At 41.8% G+C, this 17,736-nt stretch overlaps 1 protein-coding gene across 3 annotated transcripts in view; it reads left to right on the top strand.

Annotated features, from left to right (window-relative positions):
* LOC140493516 (immunoglobulin superfamily member 22-like) overlaps window positions 1-17,736 on the top strand; it is an 88,980-nt gene that overhangs the window by 35,479 nt on the left and 35,765 nt on the right. For all 3 annotated transcript variants that reach the window (XM_072592029.1, XM_072592030.1, XM_072592031.1), the window contains exons 10-15: window positions 4,559-4,831; window positions 7,443-7,727; window positions 8,385-8,509; window positions 11,290-11,431; window positions 12,969-13,265; window positions 15,871-16,173. In XM_072592029.1, the coding sequence (XP_072448130.1) occupies window positions 4,559-4,831; window positions 7,443-7,727; window positions 8,385-8,509; window positions 11,290-11,431; window positions 12,969-13,265; window positions 15,871-16,173 (1,425 nt within the window). The remainder of the gene's footprint in view (window positions 1-4,558; window positions 4,832-7,442; window positions 7,728-8,384; window positions 8,510-11,289; window positions 11,432-12,968; window positions 13,266-15,870; window positions 16,174-17,736) is intronic.

The following is a 17,736-nucleotide window of genomic DNA, read 5'->3' as shown; positions in this document are numbered from 1 at the left end:
TGAGGTAGTTGTGGTCACTATCACCAAAATCCTCTCCCACCACAAGATCTGATACCTGCCCCGGCTCGTTTCTGAGCACCAAGTCTAGAATGGCCTCTCCCCTCGTCAGCCTGTCAACATACTGAGTTAGGAAACCCTCCTGAACACACCTTACAAAAACAGCTCCATTCAAATCTTCTGCTCGAAGGAGGTTCCAATCAATATTGGGAAAGTTAAAGTCACCCATTACAACAACCCTACAACGTCCACACTTTTCCAAAATCTGCCGACCTATGCTTTCTTCCATCTCCCTGCTGCTATTGGGGGGCCTGTAGTAAACCCCTAACGAGGTGACTGCTCCCTTGCTGTTCCTAATTTCCACTCATACTGACTCGGTAGGCAGATCTTCCTCGACAATGGAAGCTTCTGGAGCTGTGATACCCTCTCTGATTAGTAGTGCTACACCCCCTCCTCTTTTCTTTACACACTTTTTGATATTCTACATAATACAATCAATCTTTTGTGTTTCCATTTCTTTAACAAAAAACACACTTACTCACAAAGCAACACAAACAAGAATTTTTTTTTTCACTTTCTTAATAACTCCCTGCACCCTCAAGGATATCCAATAAATTCTTGAGTGAGTACCTCTGATTGTGAAATGATCTGACAACTTATCACTTGTGTCAAGCTACTTCATTTGAAAATTTACTTCTTTCTCGCATTTCTTTTATGAGAGTTAGGTCAAACTTTACCCTTTTTCTAAGTAGCAACCCTTGTTGAATATAAATTATGCCAATGGCAACAATTGTCCAATTATATGGATAAACATTTCTCAGATTGCCTCTTGTGTAAGATATCCTGTAGAATACTGGATAAATAGCCCCTGTGTCTACAATTTGTACTTGTATTAATGATTCAGTAGCTAAGTTACTTTTCAATAACCTTCTCATTTTCTTGACTTCCCAAACCAATGGACACACTTATTCTTCTTTCCCACCAGGAATAGATTAATCCCTGCCTTAGTGGAACTGCAATCTGGAAAATTGACATGTGAAGCATCACTAAAAACCCTAAGTTAATATCTTGTGCGTCATCCAAAGTTGGAAACTTGAATTGCTTTCAAGGCTACCTCGACAGTAACATGTTGTATCAAACTGATCAATTCCAGTACATTGTAACAGCCATCAAGAGTTTGACAGAAAGATTTCTTCACTGTTTCTCCCCTGGATGCAAAGTCAATCTTCCTGTGACGACCTGACCTGTATCATAAGGATGTGATTAACACATTCCAAGATGGTTGATGGAAAGCCTTTTCTGCTTAATGTCCACTTAATGTCTAACCCAACATATTTTCTGACCCCAAAGTTTGACTTCCAACGTTAAATTCCCATCTATCATACATTTCTCAAAGTCCGTGCAGTGGTGTCACAGAAAATCATTGAAATTGCAATATTAAAATGTTTGTAAGTTTTTCATTGAAATGCCAGTATACCATTGCTTTTTGCTAAACGTAACCTTCTGTTAGCCACCTCCATGTGAAACAACCATTCATGCAATCTAATCTACTGCATTCACTGCTTACAATGTGGCCTTCCCTACCTTGGGGAAATGAAGTGTAGACTGGGTGAACACTTCGCAGAACATCTACATTCTGCCCGCAAAAAAGACCCTGAGCTTCCAGTTGCCTGCCAGTTTAACACACCACCCTGTTCCCTCGGCAACATCTTTGCCTCAGGCTTACTGCAGTGCTCCAGTGAAGCTCAGCGTAAGCTGGAAGATCAACACCTCGTTTTGGGAAACCTGCAGCCCTCCAGACTCAATATTGAGTTCAATAATTTTGGGGACTGAACTCCCCCATATCCCAGCACTCTGTCCCACACTCCAGGCCTTATTATCCTATTGTCTGCCATTACACACTATATATTGTTAGCCACTAACAGTCTCCATTAACAGCTATTTACCCTCCCAGACTAATTTTTATCAACTCCTTTGTCTGTCCAATTGTTCTTGCCTCTCTCTTTGGGCTCTATCCCTATCTAACGTTTACTCCTTACCCTGACCCCACCCTATCTTCTGCATATAAACCAACCTTTTCCTAGTTATCATCAGTTCTGATGAAGGGTCACCGGACCCAAAACGTTAAATCTGATTTCTCTTCATAGATGCTGCCAGACCTGCTGAGCTTTTTCAGCAACTTCTGTTGTTGCTACTCTTAGCAAGATGGGCCTAACTGAGAAATACCTTACCTTTGCTGCAATTTTCAACCCAAAAACACATGTGTTTCATTTCCATAGCTTCCCTTTCATATCACCTTCTTCTTCAGTGTTTTCTGAACTCACATTGTGTTTTTTGGTCTTCCATGGCTCTACCTCATTTTGCCAATCATAGATCTTCCCTCTTATCCCCTCACCTTGCACATTTAGCCAATACCCTGTATTTAGAATCATAGAGTCATACAGCATGGACACAAACCCATCAGTCCAAACAGTCCACGCTGACCATAATCCCAAACTAAACTAGTCCTACCTGCCTGAGCCTGGCCCATATCCCTCCAAATATTTCTTATTCACGTACTTATCTAAATTTCTTTTAAAAGTTGTAATTGTACCTACATCCATCACTTTCTTTGCGAGTTCATTCTACACACCAACCACCCTGTATAAAAAAAATTCACCTCATGTCTTTTTAAAATCTTTCTTTCTCACCTTAAAAATATGCCCCCTCAACTTGAAATCTCCCACCCTAAGCGAAAACACATCTGCCATTCACCTTATCTACATCTCTCATAATTTTATAAACCTCTGTAAGGTAATCCCTCAACCTCCTACGTTCCAGTAAGAAAAGGTTCCAGCCGATCCAGCCTTTTCTCATAACTTAAACCTTCATTTCCAGCAACATCCTGGTAAATCTCTTCTGAACCCTCTCCAGATTAATAATATCCGTCCTATACAGCCTCAGGACAAAGTGCTCTAAAAGAGGCCTTACCAAAGTCCTATACGACCTTAACTAGAAGTCCCAACTCCTAGACTCAAAGGTCTGAGCAATGAAGGCATGCATACGAAATACCTTCTTAACCACCCTATCAATATGTGATGCAAACTTCGAAGAATTATGGACCTGAACTCCTAGATCTCTCTGTTCCACAACACTACCAAAGGCTTTTAATTGTGCAAGTCCTGTCCTTATTTATTTTGCCAAACTGCCATACCTCTAATTTATCCAAATTAAACGCAATGTGCTGCTCTTCAGCCCATTGACTCAATTAATCAAGGATCTCTTTGCAATCTTAGATAACCTTCATTTTGCATTTGCTGGTGGTTTTCCTTGCTCTCCCTATGTTCCTCCATTCACTTGTCTTTTCTGGCTTATCTGTTAATTTGGTGTTACTTTTGGCTGTTGTCTACTGCACAAATAACCTGTCCTTTTATTTAAAGTTCATTCATGGAATGTGGGCAGCCCTTCTTGGCTCAACCATAGCTGCCCTGGAGAAAGTGATGATGAGCCGACTACTTGAATTGCTGCAGTCCTTCTGGTGTAGAAGCACACACAGTGCTGTTAAGAAGGGAATAGTCAGATTTTGATCCAGCAACAGTTAAGGAATGATGATATTGTTCCAAGTTAGGTAGCTTGGAGGAGAACCTGCTAATGGTGGCATTGCCATGCATCTGCTACCCTTATTCTTCTAAGATGGTGGAGGTTGCATGGATTGGAAGGTCTTGCCACGTCAATCTTGAGTGAATTACTGCAGTGAATCTTTTTGTATACAGTACTCACTCCTGTTACTGTGTGTCAGGAGTGAATATTGGAAGGTGGTGGATGAGGTGCCCCTCAAACATCACACCAGTATTGAAATGACGTAAATCGATAACCTCACAAACAGATCCTGAGCAATTTATTCATCCTGTAAAGTTTATGTTGAAACAGCACACACCAAAAGCATCCTGTGGAATTATTGTTCCACTAATTTCTATATATCATTGCAAGATCATGAAAGCTCCTAAGGCAGCCACTCTTGGTGCTGCAAAGTGCCCAGTCTATGTCAGCTTACCCTAAAGTCAATCTGGATTCAAGATAGTAAGTGAGACAGAAACCAATATACCTTTCATTGTGGAAAGAATTTACTAACTATTCAGACTGACAGTAATTTATAAACACCAGCCCCACCTGAAATCCTTTACCTTCACATCTAACCAGTCAATGAACTATTAGTTAATCAAATAATCTCCATAACTGCATGTTATGTTAATAGGTAAACTATTGTGCAACATATCCCAAAACAATAGTGTGGTGCCAGTGTCTTATCTTATTACACTCCTTTAATGCACCTTGGGACATTAGACAATGTTAAAGCAGCTATGTAAATGTAGTTGTTGTCACCCAGGTTGTGGATATTTGTCAGTAATGGAAAGGACAACAAAATGGTGGAATCCCAATAAAATGAGTGATCACTGAGTAACCAAGTCTTAATTCCAGAGGAAGTTCAAAATAAAATGTGTTCTATAACTGTTCAAGACTGTGATGTCATTCCACTGTAAATATCTCACTAAATATTGTTTTAAAATCACTTTTCTCACAGATGAGCCACTTAGGTTTGGGGTGGAACTCAAACCTATAAAGGTGGTGGAGAGACAAACAGGAACCTTTGAGTGCCGCCTCACTAAGAAGGTACCGAGTGTCTGCTGGAAATTCCAAGGTGTTGAGGTGAAGCGAGATGACAAGCATGACATCATTGTGTCAGAGGATGGACTGACCCATACCTTGAAAATCAAAGATGTGCGACCAAGTGATGTTGGCGAATACAGTTTTTCTGCAGACAACCTAACCTCCAAATCACAACTGCAGATAGCCCGTACGTTATATCACAGCAGGCTGGCTGAGTCACTTAAAAGAGCAAGGCCTTGTTTTTAAGTAAATCTATTTGCACTACCCTCTTTGAGGTCAAGTACTATCAATCAAATAGTGTGGCACCCATTGATTATGTTCAGATTAAATGTCATTCCCATTGGATCTTAAAGCAATTATTAAGACGTAAAAAATCAGCCAAAGAGCTGTCATCTCAGTTAACCTACATTAAAGGAAACTGAGAGACTCTTAGCCTGCTACCCATTCAATACTAGGGACCATAATGCATATCTGTGCATGGAATTGGGATAGCTGAGGGACTAAATAAGTTCTTCATATCTGCCTTGACACATGAAAAAGTGCCACTAGGGCTGAACCTGGTGATGTCCCCAGTGTCGGTGTGGTGGTATAGGACTGAAGGTGGCAAGTGGAGGCCCCATTGCTTTTAGCCCTCCATCCGGATGAAGTCCATGGCAGGAAGGCTTGTGGGATTGCTTACTCATGCTGCCACCAATTGAGGTGTTTAGGCTATTAATTAAGAGCCTCATCTCAGTGCTATTGGTATCAACCCAGCAATGGATAGGGACGGTTCACCATGTGACAGAGCATGGCAAACAACCCTGGCTGTGGGTTTGCAGGAGTGACCCCTCATTCAAAGACATACGGTGCCTGCTTGGCACTAACCGGCATCAGGTAGCAGAGTCCAGTTGAGAGCAAACCTTCACCCTTGCTGCTGACTAGCTCTATCTCCCCAATACTGTCTCCCCTATCTGATGACTCCCTTTATGGACAGACCCAGCAAAAGTATTTAGTGGTCTACACAGAGGAGGAAATTGCCATAGAGGTCCTCAACATTAACTCTGAAGACAATGAATTCTCATAACATCAGGTCAAATATGGGCATGTTAACATCCTGCTGATTACTATGTACCACCTCCCTTCAACTGAGGAATCGGTACTTTTATGTATTGACCAATAGTCGGAGGAGGCGCTGAATATGACAAGGATGCATTAAGTATCCTGGTGGGTGATTTCAATGTCCATCATCTAGAGTGACTCAGCATCACTACTTATTGCCCAGACTGGTTAAGTCCTAAAGGACATAGCTTTTAGACTGGGTCTGAGGCATGTTGTAATGAAATCAGCAAGAAGGAGAAACATTCTGGACCTCATTCTCACTGAGCTACTTGTAACAGATGTATCTGTCAATGACACAATGTGTAGGATTGACCACTGCAAAGTACCTGTGGAAGTGAAGTCCTGTCTTCATGGTACTGTGTGGCACTAAAAGATGTAAAGTTCCAGCAGACCTAGCAACTCAGAACTGGGTAGCCATGAAGTGCCATGGGCAATGAGCAACAGCAAAATTATGCTCACATAGAATCTGTAACCTGATAGCCCAGCATGTCCCATGGCATTCCAGGAACAATACCAGGCATATCTAAAAATGAGGTGCCAACCTGCTGAAGCAATAACATCAGGACTACTTGTATACCAAGCAGCACAAGTAACAAGTGACAGATAGAGCTAACTAATTCGATAACCAGTGGATCAGATGTAAGTTCTGCTACATCCAGTCATGAATGGGGACAGACAATGAAACAACTCAGTGAAGGAGGAGGGTTCACAAATATCTCAGTGCTCAATGATGGGGAAGCCCAGCATATCAGTGCAAAAGGCTGGAGCACAAAGTGTATTTCTGCGCATGCACTGTCCCTGAGGCTTTTTACTCCTTAGCACTAGATAAGGCTCTTCAACTCCTTATGTACTGTGACACTGCTTTGTTTCCAATCCTTTATATAGTTTGTTCTCAAATACAGCTCTCTAGTGTGGTGTCTAAGAACACATGCTTGGTCTAGGCTGGAGACTTTTACTGTTGTCAGAATTGTGATCAGTTGTATCATCACAATTTACATGCATCTAATTTAACCACAATAAGCTGGTACATTTTTAAAGAAGGTTTAAATTACTTTATGCACCATTGGGTTCAATGAAGCTTCATGCATATATGAATTAATGACTTTCTTAAAATAATAAACAAAGGAATTCATCCAATTGTACTCACTCATACAGGAAAAAAACACACTAAACAATAATTTGAAGCCTATGATTTGCTAGTCTCAACCAAATACTCTCTTAAGTAATTGACTATCCAGCATATCTCCTGGGAAAAAAAGAGATGAGTAAAGAAGTGTCATTGCCACCTGTTAACTAGAGCAAGCAATATTAACAAAGGTATAGAAACAGAATATTTTGGAGGGTAATTTTTAGCTTCACAGGCTGTCTGATCTTCAACCCTTTGAAATCAATAAAAATCAGTGCTCGCCAACAACCAAGTAATCTACCCTGCCAAATTACCACCTTGGCAATGAAGGTGAAAATGCTCAACTCCAATATAGGTTTCTGAGACCAGCTCTGCTTATATAACATGGGGACTTTGGAAGAGGGAAGAGCAGTCATCTTTATTTGCAGTCCATTAGCAAAATATAATAATTCAGGACAGCAATTTGCAGAAAATGAGAAAATGTTCTCAGATAAAATCTCTGGCATTTTTTTTTGTTGAAGGAAACTCATACAGTAATTGATTAAACATTCTTAGTTTTCTTCAACCTCTACAGGACTCCCTATCCAGTTCCCAAGTGCCTTGAAGAATGTACATGTAAAGGAAAAAGGCAAAGCTAGACTGGAATGTGAACTGAGCTCCAAAGATGTCCGAATCAAGTGGTTAAAGAATGGCAAAGAGATCACCAGGTCCCCAAAGTACAATATGATGCGGGAAGGAAGACGGGTTGAGCTGATTATTGATGATGCTGAGCTTGAAGACAGTGGGGAGTACACAGTTGTTGCCATGCAAGACAATGATGATCGAGAGTACACCTGTGCCTGCACATTGAATGTTCAAGGTAAGAAGAACCAACTTTTTCAGAATAGAAGCAAACTGTCAGACTGAAGAAGTCTGGGCTTTTTGAAAGCTGAGCTCATTCGTCTACTTTCTTAACATAACCATCAACCCCCATCCCCATTCAATTGCTTTTGAACTCAATTCACTTCATTGCACTTCCACACTGATCAATTCCACACCTTTTTTTTTGTTTAACCTATGTTTCCTAACAAGCCTATTCAGAGATGTTACTGTACACTTCTGGAGCAGGTGGGACTTGAACCCACGCCTCCTGATCTAGGGGTAGGGACACTATCACTGCAACATAAGAGGATCCCTCTTCACACCTGTATAGCCCTTTGAGTGAAAACATTTCACCGGACTTCTTTCCCTCTTTTAATTGTCTTAATTCAATTTACAACTTTGATATTTGAACCTTTTATCAGATTAAACAGCAAAGCTGGCTTCATTTTTTTTAATGGCCTTCATCATCTTATCAGCAATAAGCTGAACATCTGCATTTTTTCTTGTAGTTTAAATGTCTGACATAGGGAATGATAAATAATTCATATAGTGTCAAACACTGCTTTTTACAATTGTGCTAAACAAATAATGGTGAAGTTCCTCTCTGTGGCTTGCACTACACATTAACGTATGCCTTATTTTCATACCACCCCAGACCGGTTTGCCACAGTTAAGAGTGGAATGTCTGATGCCCACCCTCAGACAGGCCAACCTGCAGAATTCTGTGTGGTATTAAATGATGAGAAAGTTGATGGAGTGTGGCTAAAGGATGGGAAAGAGGTACGTATATATCAGCAGATTATTACTTTAAATTATAATGAAAGATTTACTCTGAGAAACTTGTTTACTTGCATTATGAATGTCATACTTCATGACCAATACTGACAGTATATTAACTTTATTCACTAAATGCAATGTTACACACGTTTATCCCCATCCATTCCTATTCATCAATCTGAATTTGGAGGGTAGCTTCCTGGAAACGTAGGAGAGGAAAAACACAAGAACAGGTCATTTCGTCAATTAAGCCTGTTCTCTAAGTTTTAGAGCATGTTAATCCACAATCTAATTATACACACTCCTTTATCCAACAATTTTAATACTTTTAGATAGCATCTAATTCTAGTTTTAGAACTACAATTGATGTAGCATCTAGTACGTTTTGAGGAAGAATGTTCTAAACTTCTATAACCTTTTGTATATGGAAGTGTCTTTGAATTTCACTTCTGAAAAATCTATTCTCAATTATCCTGGAGAATCCTAGACTTGTGAACTAGCAGAAATAGTTTCTCTTTATCAACTCTAATTCTTCCTTTCCTGTTTTGAAAAGTCAATCAAATTGTCTATTAACATTCTGATTCCAGGAAATACATTTGTTTTACAATCTCTCCTTATAATTTATCTCTCGAAGTTTGGGTATGTTTCTGGTAAGTCTTTGCTGAACTCTCACCAGTATATCCTCAGATGTAGTGTTCAAAATTTCTTCCATTGGCCCCAGTATGGTTTAACCTGTAATATAGCATAACTTCCATTCCATTGTATTCTAAACCTCTAGATAAAAAAGCTTGGTTTTCTGATTATTTTCTATACCTGTCCAGGATACTTTGATCTTCTAAGTACTTGGACCATAAGGAACTTTGGGATCTATATCTTCATATTAATAGGCGATAAGATATCGGAGCAGAATTCAGCCATTTGGCTGATTGAATCTGCTCTGTCAAATGATTGTGGTTGATGTTTCTCAATCTCATTCTTTTGCCTTCTGCCCATAACCTTCGATCCCCTTATTAATCAAGAATCTATCTATCTCTGCCTTAAATGCACTCAATGACTGCGATTGCCATGCTTTCCCTGGATGTGGAGATGTTAAGATATTTTCAATCTGTCTAAGCTGAGTCTCCATTTCTCAGTCTTGGCATCCCACTGGCATTCCACTCCAGCCAATACAAGAACCAGCTCCTCGAAACAAATAGCATTGATGCCAGCCATGGTTTCCCAGCATGCCCTCTCACTGTCCCTGATATCCCCGGCATGTCCTATCACTGTCCCTGATATCCCAGGAAGCCCTCTCACTGTCCCTGATATGGAGATAGTGAGGACTGCAGATGCTGGAGATCAGAATGGAAGAGGTTGGTGCTGGAAAAGCACAGCCAGTCAGGCAGCATCCAAGGAGCAGGAAACTCGACTTTTCAAGTATAAGTTTGAGCTTATGCTCAAAACATCAACTCTCCTGCTCCTCAGATACTGCCTGACGGGCTGTGCTTTCCCAGCACCACACTCTTCGACTGTCCCTGATATCCCAGCATGATCTCTCATTGTCCCTGATATCCCACCATGCCCTCTCACTGTCCCTGATACCTCAGACACGACCCCTTATTGTTCCTGATATCCCAGCATGCCCTCTCACTACCCCTGATACCTCAGGCATGCCCTCTCACTGTCCCTGATACCTCAGGCATGACCTTTCACTGTCCCTGATATCCCAGCATGAACACACATTGTCCTTGATATCCCAGGCATGAGCTCTCATTGTCCTTGCTATCCCAGCATAACCTCTCATTGTCCCTGATATCCCAGCATGCCCCCTCAATGTCCCTGATATCCCAGCATGCCTTATCACTGTCCCTGATATCCCAGGCATGCCCTCTTACTGCCCTTGACATTCAATGTCCAGTTGGTCTTCCACTTGAAGAAAAACGCAGTCAGGACAGTGCCTCCCTCCCACACCACTCTCAGTTATCAGCTTGCATAAACTGTTGGATTCTGCAGCCCAGCCTCCTGTCTAGCAGCACCAGAATTCTGACACATGCTTTACAGGTCATAGAGGCTGCAGAGCACGCAATTCTCCCATGGTCAGGCGAACTCTCTGCCCTCTTAATATCCTTCTCTGGTGCCTGCTGAATGGTTAGTTTCCTTTTTTGCACTTACCATTTTAGACCTCAGGAGTCCACTGAAATAATTCCAAACTATGTCCATTTCCTCCTCAACACCTGTCTGTCACTGACCTCATTATCCGTCTCCTCCAATGTCCCCTTCATGAGCTTTGCTGGCTATCTACCTCGACTGGCGGGGAACAGCATTTTTTTTACTGCCTGCTGCAGCGAGGAGTCCAGAAAATCTTGAATCTGCTTTCGCATAGGGTAGACATGGGAGTGGATACATTTCTCACTTCTCTGGGCGCAGCATCCTCTTCCATTCCTTGGGCAAGTGGCAACATTGACAATCTTTGCCACTGGATGCCGCTGCAGTCCTGCCTTTTTCCACTTCTTGCTTTTATAGCTACCACTGCTGTTTGGAGGTGAACTCCACATCAACGAAAGACTTTGCAAATAAAGACAGAACAGTGTTGGTGTCGTCAACACAGTGTAGAATCAGTATCTGAAAAGGCATACAATGTCAGGATCCCAACCTCTTGTTAAAATCCTGCCCACATCACTATTTCTACCTTCACTTAGTTAAGAAATCTGCTTCATGTTAGGCTGTAAATGTTTTCCTTATCATTCTGAACCCTTATTCTGTCAACTTCTGTCTTCATGATGTGTTCTTTGTCTGTTGTTCAGATTACAGACACAAAGAACATACAGATTGTGAAACAAGGAGCAGTGCACAAACTGATCATCAATAGTGCGGATGATGAGAGTGAAGGAAAGTATACATTCAAAGCAAAAGGAGCAGAGAGTGAGGCAGTACTGTCCATTGCAGGTATCACCATTGCTCTTTAGAACATTACATCTGTATTTTCTAATATTATTTGCAAACAATGATATTTGATACCTGGAGACAAATATTAAGCTTTACGTCCTGGGTAGTAATCTGGTGAGGCAGATTACCTGGTGGTTATTAATCTGACTGGCTTTCAGTGCAATTAATTTTTCATGAAATATTGAGAGAAATAATAGACTTTAATTGAATTACAAGAGATTCGGTCCCTTGACATTTCTTCTCCCTCTTGTGCCCAGCTGATGCCTGATTGTGAACGTACAATTATAGAAACTAGGAGGAGACTATTCATCCCCTTGAGTCTGCTCTGCCATGCAATAAGGTCCATTTGCCTATCAAATTACACATTTCCATCTAACTGTGAAAACCCTTGATTCCCCTGCCCAACCTTAGGGTGGCACGGTGGCTCAGTGGTTAGCACTGCTGCCTCACAGCGCCAGGGTCCCAGGTTCGATTCCAGCCTTGGGCGACTGTCTGTGTGGAGTTTGCACATTCTCCCCGTGTCTGCGTGGGTTTCCTCCGGGTGCTCCGGTTTCCTCCCACAGTCACAAAGATGTGCAGGTCAGGTGAATTGGCCATGCTAAATTGCCCGTAGTGTTAGGTAAGGGGTAAATGTAGGGGTATGGGTGGGTTGCGCTTCGGCGGGGCGGTGTGGACTTGTTGGGCCGAAGGGCCTGTTTCCACACTGTAAGTAATCTAAAGATTCTATTCACAACTGCCTCAAAAAAATTCTGTGTCCCTGCCTCCACTATCTTCTGAGGCAAAATTGCCCCCTGAGAGAAAAAAAATTCTTTTCATTCCTCTTTTAAAAGAAGGTTCTTCTGATGTTAAAATAAATCTCCCCTAGTTGTAGATTTACCCATCAGTGGAAACATCGTCCATCTGGTCAGGACCATTCAGGATCTTATGCACTTCAATCAAATTGCCCTTCACTAACCTAAACTCCAAAGGAAACAAGTCCAGCCTGTTCAATCTATTCACTGAACACAATCCACGCATTCCAGATATCAATCTCCGTAAACCTCCTCTAATGGATTTCCATCCTTCCTTAAATATTGAGACCAAAACTGCACACAGTATTTGAGATGTGTTCTCACTACGTCGAGTAAAACTGAAACATAACGTCCTTATTTGTGTGATCAAACAGTCTCATAATAAAGGATAGCATTCCATTCGCCTCCTTGATTATATGCTATACTTACGAGCTAACTTTCTGTGACTCTTGCACGAGAACATCTAAATCCCCCTTCACCTTGGAATTCTGCAATCATCCTCCATTTAGGTAATCTTCGACTTTGACGTTCTTACTGCCAAACTGAACAATTTCATATTTTCCCATATGATACATCGGCCAGATTTTTACCTTGACAGATGAAATTAAAGTCACGATACCTTACTGTTATAACCAAAAGAGGAAACAACAGCATTTATGTTGCAGAATTCGGAATTGATGCTTGGCATAATGGGGTTACAGTTTTGGAACCTGGACCACATTGTCATCTTTATATTTTTTTTGCAGATCCGCCAGTTATCGATCCTGATGTTCTGTCCCTGTTGGCCAAGGACCCAATCACTGTCAAGGCAGGACAGACAGCAACTATTAAGATCCCATTTAAGGGAAAACCCATTCCTAAAGTGACCTGGTTCAAGGATGGCCTTGAGGTGTTTGAAGATGCTAAAACCGAGATAGAGAAGAGCCCTACACAGACAGTGTTAGTACTAAAACACTGTGTAAGGGAGGACAGTGGGAACATCATGTTGAAGCTCAAGAGTGACTGTGGCTCAGCCTCAGCTAACCTTCAGCTAAATGTCATTGGTAAGCTAGAGAAGAACAGATGCACTATTCATTCACTTGCTTTTCTCTTTGATCCATACTCAATAAGAAATGCATGCACACATGACTCAGAACCAAGGATGTGAAAATATTGTGTTCCTTCCTGCACAAGTAGATTGTTACAGGCATGTAAAGCTCTTTTTGGAAACACTGAGGTGGTGCATCATGTGCTTCCTCTTTACTTGTTCCAAAATTTGGGACAAGTGGTAATCTACTGACATATCAGATGTTGTGTGGGATCCTTTGTTAAAGATGATTTTCTTTTCTTTTCTGCCCCCTTTCATCTCCTGCTGCTCAGGGTTTCACCTTTGCCTCACGTCAAACCTCCCAGGCAGGAAAACGGAGGCCATGCTCCAGCTCAGAACCTGAATATGGAGTCCGCCCTCCACATGCAAAACTCAACTCTACTTCCCCTGAATCATAACGTCCTTATTTGTGTGATCAAATACCTCCCCTTCCTTAGAAATTAATGACTTCTAAAAAGGTATTTGAATTTTCAGTGCCTAACGAAAACACACAAAGTTGTTTGAGGTTGTAAGACTTCTACTGTAACAAGTGAACTGACAGCAACCATCAATTAAACTCTATTTAGTAGGCAATTAATATACCAAAGTACCAAAAGGATTTACTCCTTGTAACTTTTAACATGACTAAAGACCCATGCCACAGGTATACCTTTCACCCTATTCTCCACAGAATAACAATAATTTTCACGTGAACCAGTCCAGAATTACCCTTAGCTTCCTAAGGGTTTATTTGTCTTCACTTTTACCAAGTTGCAACATGGAACAGCCATCAAGAAGTGCTCAGTTTTCAGATAATTTTGAAATGGACTACAGGTTTTAAGACCCATTCTGGCAATCTCTCTTTTCAGCTTTGCCAGAACAAATCGTTCATATTCCTTCGAATGCCCAGGATCTGTCTCTTCGACTAGAGATGATCTTCTCGCCTGCACACTGCTGGCAGACTGGCTGCAATCCTTTGTCTTTCTATCTCCATAGAATCTCTCTCTCTCCCTCGCCTTGGAAAGTGAGATCTACAGGTTTATGGAGTTGGATTAATTCTGGAATTTACTAATTTACTAATTTACTAATTAATTAGTAAAGGGAGGTCATGCCTGACAAACCTGTTGGAATTTTTTGAAGAGGTAACAAGTAGGTTAGACCAAGGGAACCCAGTGGATGTGGTCTATCTGGACTTTCAAAAGGCCTTTGATAAGGTGCCACACGGGAGACTGCTGAGCAAGGTGAGGGCCCATGGTGTTCGAGGTGAGCTGCTGGGATGGATTGAGGATTGGCTATCTAACAGAAGGCAGAGAGTTGGGATAAAAGGTTCTTTTTCAGAATGGCAGCCGGTGACGAGCGGTGTCCCGCAGGGTTCGGTGCTGGGGCCACAGCTGTTCGCATTATATATTAATGATTTGGATGAGGGAACCGGGGGCATTCTAGCGAAGTTTGCCGATGATACAAAGTTAGGTGGACAGGCAGGTAGTACTGAGGAAGTGGGGAGGCTACAGAAGGATCTAGACAGGTTGGGAGAGTGGTCCAGGAAATGGCTGATGGAATTTAACGTGAGCAAGTGCGAGGTCTTGCACTTTGGCAAAAAGAATATAGGAATGGACTACTTTCTAAATGGTGAGAAACTTAATAAAGCCAAAGCACAAAGGGATCTGGGAGTGCTAGTCGAGGATTCTCTAAAGGTAAACATGCAGGTTGAGTCTGTGATTAAGAAAGCGAATGCAATGTTGTCTCTTATCTCGAGAGGGTTGGAATATAAAAGCAGAGATGTACTACTAAGACTTTATAAAGCTCTGGTTAGGCCCCATTTGGAGTACTGTGTCCAGTTTTGGTCCCCACACCTCAGGAAGGACATACTGGCACTGGAACGTGTCCAGCGGAGATTCACACGGATGATCCCTGGAATGACAGGTCTAGCATATGAGGAACGGCTGAGGATACTGGGATTGTATTCATTGGAGTTTAGAAGATTAAGGGGAGATCTAATAGAGACGTACAAAATAATACATGGCTTTGAAAAGGTGGATGCTAGAAAATTGTTTCTGTTAGGCGAGGAGACTAGGACCCGTGGACACAGCCTTAGAATTAGAGGGGGTCATTTCAGAACAGAAATGCGGAGACATTTCTTCAGCCAGAGAGTGGTGGGCCTGTGGAATTCATTGCCACGGAGTGCAGTGGAAGCCGGGACGCTAAATGTCTTCAAGGCCGAGATTGATAGGTTCTTGTTGTCTAGAGGAATTAAGGGCTACGGGGAGAACGCTGGCAAGTGGAGCTGAAATGCGCATCAGCCATGATTGAATGGCGGTGTGGACTCGATGGGCCGAATGGCCTTACTTCCACTCCTATGTCTTATGGTCTTATGGTCTTATGGAATCCAATTGTGGGATTTCCCCTTGGCCAGTTTTCGATACTGGAACTTTTTTGTCGTCAAAGTGTAGATATTGAGCAGATATATTATAAGCACGACCTGGCCAGCTTCATTGTGGAGATAGGCATTTCTGACCTAACCCATTGACCCAAAATGCACTATGTGTACAGAATCATTCTGCTTTCCCATTTTCTTTATGCAGATCGACCTAAACCTCCTCAAGGAAAATTGGAATTCCTGGAGCACACAAGGAAGTGTATCACAATGAAATGGAAGGCACCACGTGATAATGGGGGCAAACAAATAACGAGCTTCATCATCGAGAGGAAACTAGTTGGAAAGAAGTCATGGATCAAGGTTGGTGAGGTTGACAGTGACACCACAACTTTTTCCACCAACAAGGTTGAGGAGGGACAAGCATACCAGTATCGAATCCGAGCAGTGAACAGCGAAGGTGTCAGTGATCCCCTTGATTCTGAAGAGGTCTTAGCTGGTGACCCCATTGGTAAGTGTTCACATTGGGTTTTCAATCTACCATTGATGGCAGCATAGAAGCTAAAATTAAAACTGAATCCTTCATAATCAGGACACAATCCTATTCTTAAACATTACATATAAGTAGATTAATCCTTTAATAAAGGAGATATTGGTTTTAATTACTCAGGTTTTAAGAGTACACTTTCCTACATAATTATTTTATGAAGTATTTTTGTACTTTAAGCACTTTAATATATTTTGTGAAGAAGAGTTACTGTACAAGATAAATGCAAGTCTTTTATCAAAATTATAGCCAAGAGAATGGCTATTTACAAATACTTCAAATTAAACTGTTTAATTCCCTGTCACTATTCACTGATGTGATTGTCATCTTCACTTTCTTTCCATTAGCAGAAAATCCCATTATCCCAACTGTACCTTCATACCCATAAGGCTAGAAAACTTTCTCTATTTAAAAGGTACAAAAATACCCCAAACTGTTCAATATGAACACACTCATTATTTTGCCATTTCACAAGCACAGAAGAAATCGTCCTCATCTAACAGAAAGGATAACGGTTTCAGAACAGAACACAAATGGAATTTCTTCTGAAAAAAATGACCATGTAAATCCATCCCAATCAAAAGTTATTAAAAACAAGTGATCCTGGAGCTCAAATTAGTGACTGAATATTTATCACAATCTTAGGCAACGATCAATGGTCAAACAAAGATATTATTGTTTAATTTTACTTTTTTGTTGAACTGTCAATTTCATCTAGTCTCAATGCAAGGCCAAGTGAGATTTCTTACCCATTAACTTACTACCCTGAACCCCATGGCACCGAACACATCTTATTCTAGCCTGATTCTTCCACTCACTGTACCCAAAAACATTCACCGCTGTTGGGAAATCCCAGAACTGACTGGCATTCCTGGCATGGTGCCATCTTTAAAAGGCTGGATAAGCACTGTCAGTCTGGAGGGGCTCAGCACAGTTCCTGACATTTGGCCTCGACATGGCAGAGGGAGGGATTGCTACTCCACTTTGGAGATTGGGAACTGTAGGTCCTGGTGGATGGGGTTGTGCAGGGGACAGATGCCCTCTTCCTGCAAGACCAGCAGAGGTGGCCATGCCAAGACAATGCCAGCCTGCTCTAAGTTGTCACCTGAGTCAGTGTAGTGTCAACTGTCTGGAGGAATGGATAGCAATGTAAGAAGATCAACGACCTTCTTTGCTCTATCAGTATAAATGGCACCATTTTCTCTCTGATACCTCACACTGTATCTCTGCTACTGTGCTGTCCACCAGTCCCACCCTTCACCCCCTCCACCACCACTCCTTCATCTCCCTTGAAATCTGGCTCTCACGTATTCTTGGAGGCAAGCAGAAGAGTCAAGCCAGGTGGTGAGCTGCCTGATATTCAAGTCCTTACCCCTTGTAAAGAGTCTTTCCTGACACTGACCACTTCTGACTGGACTGATATCGGAGGCTGTCCCTGATCCACCAACTGAAGACAATCACTCTTGTCTTGGGGACTGTAGACAGTCATGACGAGCTCCCTGGATTTGTGTCTGTGCTAAACAACAA

Source organism: Chiloscyllium punctatum, chromosome 22 (genome assembly GCF_047496795.1).
Source record: "Chiloscyllium punctatum isolate Juve2018m chromosome 22, sChiPun1.3, whole genome shotgun sequence".
Taxonomy (NCBI): Eukaryota; Metazoa; Chordata; class Chondrichthyes; order Orectolobiformes; family Hemiscylliidae; genus Chiloscyllium; species Chiloscyllium punctatum.
Note: the sequence above shows the minus strand (reverse complement) of the source record. Positions and strands in the feature narration are given on the sequence as shown.